Source organism: Leopardus geoffroyi, chromosome D1 (genome assembly GCF_018350155.1).
Source record: "Leopardus geoffroyi isolate Oge1 chromosome D1, O.geoffroyi_Oge1_pat1.0, whole genome shotgun sequence".
Classification (NCBI taxonomy): Eukaryota; Metazoa; Chordata; class Mammalia; order Carnivora; family Felidae; genus Leopardus; species Leopardus geoffroyi.
The window spans coordinates 79,118,679-79,130,954 of NC_059329.1; the positions used below are offsets into that span (position 1 = coordinate 79,118,679).

General features: G+C 38.2%; 1 protein-coding gene across 1 annotated transcript; it reads left to right on the forward strand.

Annotated features, from left to right (window-relative positions):
* Window positions 1–649: 649 nt before the first annotated feature.
* On the forward strand, window positions 650–4,445 carry LOC123600478 (zinc finger protein 875-like). Its single transcript, XM_045482524.1, has 4 exons — window positions 650–813; window positions 1,358–1,511; window positions 1,633–1,994; window positions 2,456–4,445. Exons 1-4 carry the CDS (start codon window positions 650–652, stop codon window positions 3,369–3,371), a joined length of 1,596 nt encoding a protein of 531 aa, XP_045338480.1. The 3' UTR covers window positions 3,372–4,445.
* The last annotated feature ends 7,831 nt before the right edge of the window (window positions 4,446–12,276 follow it).

Consider the following 12,276-nt stretch of genomic DNA (forward strand, 5'->3'; position numbering starts at 1 on the left):
CAGAGATGATTTCTCTAGCTTACGTTTTGGAAAGTATCTTATTTGTTCACTTCATAATGTTGTATTCACCACTCTCTGTCTTATTTAAATAATATATATCCTGCTCCTTTTTAATTGAGAAATAATGAACAAACTTCTGACCTTTTGTATTCCTAAGTCTCTGCTTGAAAAGAACTTTCTTGGGGGTCATTGAGAAGACCTTTTTGGATAGCATATTCAATGGACAAATAAGAGAAAAATTGCTAAGGTGACTCCTGGTTTTCTGACTGTTGTATTGACTTCTCTCATTCCGTTTTTTTCCCCTATCACAAAAGCAAGGAAAAACTTTGACATTTGATCCTAGAATAATGTTACTAAATGTAAATGTTAAATAGTTCTAAAGGTTTATGAGGAAATTTCAATGGCTGAAGAAAAAAAAATAACCAATTTTGGATAGCACAATAAGAAGAAAAAAAGAATTGGTAGCACAAAATTTTCAACATATAAGTTCTTTTTTTTTACTTTTCCATAAACAATTCTAAACTCTTTTCATTTTCCCCCACCAGGAACACTTCTGCTGCCAGTTAAACCATAAAAGAAAAGAAAGACCTTTGTTCTAATGGTAACAACAAGAAAAATAGCAAAATATAAATACAAATCATATTTCTCTATGAAGCAGAGAAGACTGGTGGATTGGAAGAAGCTAAATGAACTGAATTTTATTGAGAAACAAACCCCTAGAGAGGAGGAGAGAGCAGCAGCCACTTCTATCTGTGGGTCATTGCCAGGTTTGGATTCAGAGTACCATACCAGGAATAAGGACGCTGAGATCTGGTTGGAATGGAATGTAGATTGGAAGAACCCCAACTTAGTGAAGCCATAGTACCTCTCTCCCCACCCTACCCTTGAGAAAGAAATGCTGGATAAAGGCCTGGTAGGTAAAGAGAAGTCAATCACTCAGCCTTGGGCATTCTCTAAATAACTAGATTCCAGGACTTTGTGAAATTGAAGGCTGTAGTGTAGCAAACCTGTCTGAAACTTCAGCCAAGTCTTCCAACTCAAGGGCAGACACCATCAAAAACTAGAAGATCGTAGAAGACATCAGAATGGAGTTGAGAATTAGATCCGTACTAATATAACCCATTGGTTTCAACAAACACACCAATGCATTTAAAAAGGAAAAGAAAGTCTCTTTAAGAAATGTTGGAAAAATTTCCTTTTTCCATATGGAAAAAAACGAACTGATTTCTATCATACACCAAACACAGAAATGAATTTGAGATAGATCATACCTTTAATGTAAAAGTTAAAATTATATAACTTCTAAAAGAAAGACAGGTGTTGTAGGAGTCTGCCTCTCACTCATCATTCCTTACAGTTGTTATACCTGCCGTGGGACAGACATTGCACCTGTGTCCTCACCAGCTTTAACCTCTCTGTCTGTGACATATCCCCACATCTGGGATCTGCACAGACATGTAGACTCCACCCTGGGGGTAGCTACTCCACAGGATCCAAAACCAGGAGCAAAGGTAAGACTTCGCCTTTCTTTGGAGACATCATTTAGAAGATTGGAAAATACCCTTGGGGCTAACAGCCAGGAGAGAAGAAGCATTTGCATCATTCCATGATGTCTCTGTGGACTTCACCCAGGAAGAGTGGCCGCTGTTGAGCCACGCTCAGAGGCTGCTGTACAGGTATGTGATGCTAGAAAACTACAGCAACCTGGTCTTCCTGGGAATTCCATTTCCCAAGCCAACACTTGTCATTGTGCTAGAGCAGGGGGAAGAGCCCTGGAGAGAGGAGAGAGAATGTCTCTGTTCAGGAGATTCAAAGCCAGATATTCAACTTTATTCCTACTCTGCTCTGGACTTCTGCAGTCAACAATCATGCCAACATGTGCCACACAATTATTGCCGTCCATTCTGCCCAGGCTTGTTTGCAGGAGCTCGCTGCCCAGCATATCGGAAGCAGCAGAAGCAACCACTTTCTTATGAAAGCTTCTGCGATGACAAGTAGAAGATGAAGACAGAGAAGAGGGTTCCAAATCTTTGAGAGGACAGGAGGGATGTTTACTTCTAGAACTTTCTCCAACCCACCTGATGGACAGCTAATAAGCTTGAGGGGAAGCAAAAGAGTGGTGGAAATAAAGCTCAGCTCAGCTGAGAAAGCAAACCGTTTAGAAACAGACAAAGTATTAAAGTGGGTAGATCTGTCCAGATTTGAAATAGTGAGTTGTGGAAATTATGGGCTAGGCTTTAGCAAGAAATCAGCCCTCTTTTTTCATCAGAGAACCCTCTCAGGAGAAAAGCCTAATTTTTGCAAGGAGTGTGGCCGAAGCTTTAGCTATAAATCAGCTCTCATCACACACAAGAGATCACATACGGGGGAGAAGCCTTATTTCTGCACAGAGTGAGGGCAAGCCTTTAGCCAGAAGTCAAACCTAGTCACACACAAGATGGCACACTCTGGGGAGAAACCTTTCATATGTGAGGAGTGTGGACAAAGCTTTAGCCAAAAGTCAACCCATCAGACACCTAAGGACACTCTCGGGGGAGAAGCCATTTGTGTGCCAGGAGTGTGGGCGGAGCTTTAGGGATAAGTCAAACCCTATCACACACCAAAGGATCCACTCATGGGAGAAGCCTTATGTATGCAGGGATTGTGAGAGGCCTTTTAGAGACAAATCAACTCTCAGCAAACATCAGAGGATTCATTCAGGGGAGAATCCTCATTTGTGCAATGAATGTGGTCGGAGCTTTGGTCATAAATCATACCTCATAAAACACAAAAGAACACACTCAGGAGAGAAGCCTTTTGTGTGTCAGGAGAGTGGACAAGGCTTTAGTGATAAATCAAACCTTACCACACACCAGAGGACCCACTCAGGGGAGAATCCCTACATATGTGCAGAGTGTGGACGAGGCTTTGGTGTTAAGTCAGCTCTCGTGACACACCAGAGGACACGCTCAGGAGAGAAGCCTTATGTGTGCCAAGAATGTGGGCGAAGCTTTAAACATAAGTCAACTCTCATTGCACATCAGAGGACACACTCAGGAGAGAAGCCTTTTGTGTGTGGGGAATGTGAGAAAGGCTTTAGACAGAAGTCACACCTCATCAGTCATCAGAGGACACACTCTGGGGAAAAGGCTTATGTTTGCACTGAGTGTGGGCAAGGCTTTAGCCAAAAAGCGAATCTAGTCAGGCACAAGATGGCCCACTCAAGGAAGAAGACCTTTGTGTGCAGGCAATGTGGGAGAGGCTTTAGGCAGAAGTCAGCCCTCATAAGACATCAAAGGACACATTGTGGGGAGAAGCCTTTTGTATGCAGGGCATGTGACAGAGGCTTTAGTGATGAGGCAACCCTCAGCACACATCAGAGAACACACTAAAGGGAAAAACCTTATTTGCAGTAAATGTAGGGAAGGCTTTCTGTTGAAGTCACTCGTTATTAGACACCAGAGGACACATTTGTTGTAAATAAGCTTCATGCACAAGGAGTGTAAGCAAGACTTTAGTAATAAATCACAAATCATACCTCATCATGCAAGAGGAGACAACTTTAGAGGAAATCTCCTGTATGCAAAGGGTGGGACTTCAGAAGTATTGACTTTCATCAGAGGTCAGGAGAAGACCTACTTGTATAAAGCAATGGTACTCAGTTAGAAGCAGTATTACCCCTTGTGTAGGTGACATATGGTGAAATCTAGAACATCTTTTAATGCCACAACTGGGAGGCTGCTACTGGCATGTAATGGAGAGAGGCCAAGGATGCTGCTAAACATCTTATGATGCACAAGACTGTCTCCCCCTCCCCCCCCACAACAAAAGTATCCTAGCCTGTAAGATTTGGATTCCTGGAAGGCTGGCTTGGACTCCAGGATTCCTGCCATTGGCTTGAAGGAAGATTTTTGACACTCTACTTCAGCTGAGTCTCCTGTCCAGGCATCTTGCCTTCCCTCTGTCCTTCATATCCAGATCTGATGCCTCTCTCTGCCTTCTCTGACTCTTTCCATTATTTTTTCCATATATGGTTTCCCAATAGCCTCTTGTACATCTAATCCCATCCTCTTTTTCAGAAGACGCCAACTCACACAATTACAAAGTGAAAATAGTAAATTTACAGTGAAGCGACTTGGCCTACATCACCTTAAGAAACAGAATCACTAATATTGAAACACATTATCATCATAAGCCTCCTAATAGGATTTACTGAAAAAGATATCATGTCATTTTAAAAATATATTTCTGCCAAAATAGGTGTTACTAAAGTCTTGTCATGAGAAATAATTAGATAAACTTAAGTAATATTTTACAAAACAACTCTCCCCTACTTTCCTGGCCACTATCAGGGCCAGGAAAAACAAAGACAGGTTGATAAACTGTTCTAGATTAAAGAAGACTATGGAGACATGGCCATACAGTGCTTGATATTAGATTGGACTCTGGACTTTGAAAAATATAGTTACAAAAGACTATGGACTAAAGAATATTGTTTAATCAATGTTAAATCAATGATTTAATTTGAATTAAATTAAATTTAATTTCCATACTGCAGTATGGAAATTCCATGTGGTCATGGAAGTCACATCTTTGCTTTGAAAATACGCAAGTGAGTTTTTGGGGTTAAAAGGATACAATGACTCTAACTTATTTACAAATCATTCAGAAAAAAATGGTCTGAAAGTGTTCATAGAAAAAAAATGCATATATAAAATATAAATACATTTTCCAGGAGTGGGGGGGGGGAGAGAAAGAGAGAGAGAGAGAGAGAGAGGACACAAGTGGACCAAGTATGAACCATTGGTAAATCCAGTAGATAACAGTGCCTTATATTCTTCTTGCAACTTTCCTCTTTTTGATATTTTATCAAAATAAAAACATTAACAAAAAAAAAAGAAGGAAGGAAAAAATAAATAGAAGAAAGTATGCTTCTGGGATGGTGGGTTGGTTTGTGGTTGGAATAGTCACAGTTAGAATTACATTTGTGACACAGCCCAGAATAACTCAACTCCTGAAGAAATTAGAAAGATTACCTGCCCCATGTCTTAACTGTCAGATAAAGGAAAGGCCTTACATTCTTTGTGAAACACTCACACATTAGTCTCCAATGTTTTTTTTAGATACAGTGTTCAGAATATAATTAAAAATTACCAGATATTGAATAAAATAGGAAAAAGGTAATCTGTATTATTTGTTTTTTGGGTGTTGAGTTTGATAAGTTCTTTGTAGATTTTGGATACTAACCCATCTGATATGTCATTTGCAACTATGTGGATGGAACTGGAGAGTATTATGCTAAGTGAAATTAGTCAGTCAGAGAAAGACAAAAATCATATGACTTCATTCATATGAGGACTTTAAGAGATAAAACAGATGAACATAAGGGAAGGGAAACAAAAATAATATAAAAACAGGGAGGGGGACAAAACAGAAGAGACTCATAGATATGGAGAACAAACTAAGGGTTGCTGGAGGGGTTGTGGGAGGGGGGGATGGACTAAATGGGTAAGTGGCATTAAGGAATCTACTCCTGAAATCATTGTTGCACTATATGCTAACTAATTTGTATGTAAATTTAAAAAAAATAAAAAATTATATTAAAAAAAAGGTAACCTTACTCAAAAACAAAAAATAGAAGTAGATCAACAGGTTACCTAGTTATTGGAAATAGTAGCAAGGGCTTTAAATCAGTCACTACAACTACTTTAAAGAGTTTAGAAGAAAATTGGTAGGATATTTGAAAAGGAAAATCAAAACTTGAAAAAAAAGGAACCAAACATGAATACTAATATTGAAATATGCAATGTTTGAATTTTTCCATGCCTGCCCAATGCAGTAATTAACTGCCATTTTCCTTCTATTTCTTTCTGATAACTTTCATGAAGATTCAAATGAGTGATTGAAATAAACCCAGAAATAACATTAGAAGGGAGCCATCGCTTTGAAAGTTATTCATTGACTCATTCTTTAGAACTAAGAAAACCAGTCACTAAACCCTGATCTAGTCAACTATATTATGAAGAGACACTAAATTTAAAATTTGTTTTTCATATTTTGGACTCTAAAAATTATACTATTCCTCTCAACTCTGCCACTTGCTTCTAAAGCAGATATGCTTCTGTGATTCTTATTTAGAAATGTTTTTATTGCCAAATTTTCAACAGGATGTTTGCTTTCTCTTAAGGCATCTGCATAAGTAGTTTTCTTTTTCAGAAATACGTTTTTTAAAACTTATATAGTCTTCTAGATGAGCAAGATCCTCTGTCTCTTTTTCTCTCCCCCTTTCCCTGTCTCCCTTTCTCTTACTCTGTTTCTCGATTGCATTTAGACCAACCCTGTCCCCTAATTTAGTAAATATAACTTTTTAGCTTTTGTGATTCAATTTCAAAGGAGCAATAACCATTAAAAGTCACAAATTTTCATGGTTGGATTGTTGTCATTAATCAATATTCCCATTGTAATAACAATGGACTGGCCAGATGTGATACACTCAGTGTTGGGATTAAAATGGGTGAAATTTCCAGGGACTGATTAGTGTTTATTATGGAAAATGACACTGTCATGAATATAATAATATTATGATGATGTTTTAGGCAACTATAATTTGTGTGCTTTTTCTAGTTTTCTTTGACATCAGAGAACGATATGAATCAATTTCCATTCACTGTGTTAGTATGAAACAATATTTATCAGTTTGGGGTCATTATAATTTAGTTTTCTCCTTTTGGCAGACAGTATGAGCTTATGTTATGTGACGTTATTTTTTTTTATATCTCAAATAAACCTTTTTGAAACTGAAGCGATTTTACCTGTCATGTTACACACACACACGCACACACACACAGACACACACGCACACACACGCACACACACTCCAACCACAAAACCTATGATTTCATACAAGATTGTTAAGACTACTTTCCTTGGAAAGGTTTGGCACAAAGTGAGCAGCCAAAGCATAAGGACTTATTCTTGTAAGTTTTATATTATAGTATAATTTGTGTGATCTTGGATCTTTCTAGGATATCTGCTTAAGCTCAAATATACACTGCTTTATGAGTCTACCATGCGGAATTAAAAACAAAATGTGAAATAAGAGAGCCATAGTTGGTGTTAATCTGCAACTGTGACATGAGAAGTGGTAGTAAGTTTGTCCACAATATCACGTTTTCAACCATTTCTCTCTGGAGCCTCCTCTAGCAAGAGCAGAAGGAATTAGATAGAGCAGTTTCTTTCTAGACATTTGGTCCTCAGAGAAACATTTCTATGGATTCTCCATCTGTTAAATCTGGTTTGGGGGACAAGATTCTCTGTCAACTTCAAAGTGCCAGCTGTGATATACAATAGTAGGAAGTTCACAGGAAAACACATAGAATGATTAAAGCAAGCTGCCTTTCTGGGTTGGAGTATAATTTGATAGATTTGGATACCGATGGATTCAATCACCTCCTACTTCCCCCACCTTCTTACACACAGGTAGCTAAGTCACAATTGCTATTCCTATGCAGTAACCTTTGCAAATAAAAACAAACTGTTGTAATAGTGAAGATCAACATTCAAAATGCAATGGGAAGAGTCATAGGGATCATCTTGGTCCACATTCTGGCTCTACCCTTCAATTTGCTCCTTAAACTTGAAAAACATGGGTACCTTAAAAGCTTAATTTTCTCATCTGCACCATTATTAAGGATAAATGATAATATGCAAACTAGGATTATGGCAAGTAGCCATTTAAAAAATACACTTTTCCTTCTCCTGAGCTCTATTTGACTGATCTCCTCTATTTAAATTAATAAGAAACCTAGTAGGTCCATGGCAGCTGTAGCTTCGGATCGTTTTACGACCTTGATCAAGTTGTGTAACTTCTCAGAGTTTCTTCTTACCATCTGCAAAACCAGAATAATCATAGTTGACACCTGCTTACCATGCTGGGAAGATGAATGCAGTAACAACCACAAAGCAGGCTGCACTTTATGGGAAGCCAAATGCCACTTGCAATAAAAATAATAGCAATAATAACATTAAGAAATATTTATTTCCAAGATACTCTCTGAAGAGATTCGGGCATCTATTGTCCAGGGCATATTGGCCTCTAATGAAAAACAAATACTTGCCAGTGTTCATTAAAGTCCATTTTAGCAAATTGTCACTGTCCTACAATATACCTATTGAGCCCCTTGCAGATTAACAAAGAATGGTTGGGAAAAAGCACTGTACCATGCAGGCAGGCAAGAGAAAACCACACCAGGGTTTTTCTATACACAGTTGATATTCAGCCAGCAGCATTTCCCACTAAGATTTTATATGCCTGGCCCTGAGCAAATATTAAGCTTTTTAACTGGGAGGTTTTGCCAACATTTTTGATTACACATTGCCTCATAGCAGTATGTGCCAAATATATATGGTACCGTATATCTCTTTATGTGTTGCATTTAAACAGATCTATTATTGTCTTGGCTGTTTGTAGTATTTGTGGGACCTTTTCATATTTAATTTGAGGTTTTGAGTTTTCAATATACCTCTAAGAAAAGAACTGTCAACATTAGACTGTTTTTTAATGCCATCGTATATTTAAGAGACAAGCAAAACAATGTGTGCAAAACCATGATGCGTGCTGATTAAGGAAGCCGGAATGTTTTATGATATGTCTTTAGTTTTAGAAATTCTTCAGCTATTATTGTCTAGATACGGTTTTCAATATATGGCTTATAAAATTGTATCTGAAAGTCTTCCTCCCAGACAGACTTGATGCCTGAACATGTTCTACTGAATGCTAAATTATTCAATTAGACTTATTTAAGCATGGTCCATATATTCAGGGCTAGTATGCTGAAGAAACATTTTATCTGATTATCATTCTCTGAATTGAAAGAGAAATCATAACATAAACGACCTTTTAAATGTGTTGGTGGTCAAGTCATTACCTAGTATGTAAAGAAGGAAAATATTTCTTTTAAAAGTCAGAGCCAAATAATACTAGGAGTAGAGGAAGATAAAATTGGAAAGAGAGGGGGGAAAATAAACAGTCTTTCAGGAGAATTCTTTGTGCTTTTCAGAATAGAATCCATTGAAGATATATATCAATGATGCCCAAAATTCAAATAATGCCTGTTCTTCTGTTTTCTGCTGACTCAAATGGACTTTTAGCATTTTCCCTGTCAGATTTGAATGTAACTTTAAAGTAGACTGATATACCAGAGTCTGTTTTTCTTGCTTCAGAAAACAAATTAAAAGGATAAGAGAATAAAAGAAATCCTGTTTATAAGGCTGAGTATGTTCGGAATTTTAAAGGCTTGCTCATACTCCATAAAGCTCAGGGGGACAGTGTGAAGGTCTCTCAGTAGGACTGTCAGCTTCTGCCCATGCTCCCATCCATCCTCCACAGAATCACTGGGCTAATCTTCCTGAAGCATGCTGCTCCCAATTGTTTTACAAATAAATGCATTCAAGGCCTTCTAAGACCTTATCCCTAGATGAGTTTATAACCTCTACCCACTATTCCCTTATAAGTCGTTGACTTTGTGCCTAAATGACCTACAGATGATTCATATCTATGCTTCCTGACTTCCATCTTTTTTTCTCAATTTCCCATGAGGGGGACACAGTTTTGACTGTTTAGTATTCGTACATAATGTGTGTTGTTTCTTCCTCAGCTATTACTCAATTTCTGCCTCTTAGGCCATAACTACTTTTACTCCCTTCAGAATTTTCATAACAGTGTATCTAGATCTTTAATAGACTGTTTCATCATATCTCTAGTGCACACGAAACCACTTATATAGATACCTCATGTCCTCCACTTTGTCTGTTATCCATATATTTTATAACATCCCTGAGGTCAGAGTTTAATTTTGGTGGGGGCGCCGGGTGGCCCAGATGGTAAAGTGGCTGACTCTTGATCTCTGCTCAGGTTATGATCTCACAGTTCATGAGATCAAGCCCCACATGGCGATTGGGCTCTGCACTGACAACGTGGAGTCTACTTGGGATTCTCTCTCTCTCTCTCTCTCTCTCTCTCTCTCTCTCTCTCTTTCTGTTTCTTTCTCTCTCTGCCCCTCCTCCAGTTGTGTGCACACTTTCTCTCTCAAAATAAATAAATAAATAAATACATAACTAAACTTTAAAAGAAGATAAATTTAATTTGTGGTTGTGTCAGCTCTGTACATCTGCCTCTGAGCATGCATTACACTTAGTGAAAACTACATAACTCATCGAATAAATACAAAAGGGAATCTTTTTATCCTAATTCCATCAGTTCTTCTTTCATTGGGTACAATTTTATATTTTGTTCACATTTTTCTTCACTTGTTGAAAATGACAGTTGCTTCAGAGCACAGAAAGAGAAGATAAATTAAAATGTCCTGAAGAAAATACAGAAAAGAAGAAAGCTCGAAAAACAAGCTTTAAAACCACCAGGATCCAGGTAGTAGCGGATAGGGACCCAGATGGCAATTCCATAGCAGGAAAAATCCAGTTAAAATACTCCTGTCAGAAGAAATGGAAAACAAACCATTTTCTACTGAATTGTCATATTCTAAGAAAGAAGCATCTAATTGGTCTAATTGGTCATGCAAGGCTTGCGTTTGGGAAGCTATAACTACTGTTTACACTCTGTGTCTGAAAGACTTCTTCCAGTAGTGAAGACATAGTTGCAGGACAATAAATGAGAGGGCTATTAGGGAGGAAAAATAGAGGCTGTCAAAAACAGGCACACATCTGCTACTGAAGATTCATCATGTGGAGACATTAGGTGAAGTGTGAGAGATAATTGTTATTATTTTTTATAATCTGTAATTAATGAGCGTGTTCTTCAAGGGTTTTATTATACTTCATTGTGATGCATCAGACCAGGGCTTGTGTTTGCTGCACAAAGGGAATATCTTGCATAGTTTTCCACATGACTGCCACAGAATGGCTTTACTTAAAATACCTCCAGATACAATACAGCACTGTTTAATTTTCTTTAAGCAGATTTCAGGGTTGGCATGTCCTAAGAGGTGTCAAACTTTCTGATTCTATGTATAGTGGGCTGGATGGTGTGGTTTTGCATCTCTTTTCTTGTTTTGAAAAATTTTTAATGTTTATTATTTTTGAGAGAGAGACAGAGACAGAGAGCAAACAGGGCAGGGGCAGAGAGAGAGGGAGACACAAAACTGGCAGCAGGCTCCAGGCTCTGAGCTGTCAGCACGGAGCCTGACATGAGGCTCGACCTCACAGACAGCAAGATCATGACCTAGCTGAAGTTGGCCGCTTAACCCACTGGGCCACCCAGGTGCCGCTGAATGTCTTTAAATACAGGAAGATTTAAGGATGTAAATAGTAACTAATTCAAGAAGAGGATGAGACATCATGTGCCTATAAAGGAAGTTGTTTCTTCTGTTGACAAAAAGTGCACATCTAGTCAAAGCAGCAGACTCTACATGGGCTCTCCTGGCTGGTCCTCATGACAAGAAATCCTATGTTGTATAAAGCAAAGTAACAGTACTTTTCTTGCAATATCCACTTGGATAGGCCTTCCCACTGTCTGTACCTCAGAGAGCAGTTCATACTGTAAGAAATAGTTGTTGACTCATTTGTTGCCTGGCTAATAACATTCACCAAGTGCCTACTCTGTCTTGTAGGGACAGGAGTATTGGGCCAGATTCTGAGAACAAAATGAGGAAATCCATCATCAGTCTTGTAGGAGATGAGTAAATTGATGATTTCGGTGATTATAATAAGGGATTATGATTCCCAGAGTTTATAGGAGCCTAGAAGAGGGCTCATAAGAAGTAAAGGAGAAACACAGTGTGGCATAAATGACTTCTAGGGAAGATAATGCTTGAGTAACATATTTAAGCGGGCTTTGAAATCATTCAGATGAAGAAGGTATGTATGCATGTGGGTGGGGTTGAGAAGAGGTGAGGATGGATAGAGACTAGAAGTTGAAGGTATGCATCTCTCATTTGTTGATGAATGAAAAATAAATCCCGCCACATTGTTCCTGAAAATAAGCTAAATTAGTTAGAACCAATGAGTACATCTTTTGCAAAGATAACTCTCCGGCAAGTTTTTCTCTTCAGACAAAAGAGCTTTGCAAAGGTAAGAAAGCAATATAGTTGTGTCCATTTAAATGAAACTAGATGGGATATGGGAAGGCTGTATACAGCTGTTGATAACACAGTGGGCATTTTTGCCTCCAGAGAAACAATCCCAAAGATAGATTTGTTGCCAGTACAAAAGGATCAGGAAAAAATAAGAAGTTGGTGTAGTAATCATAGTGAAATCACTGATTCTGTACAAATGTTCAAGTGA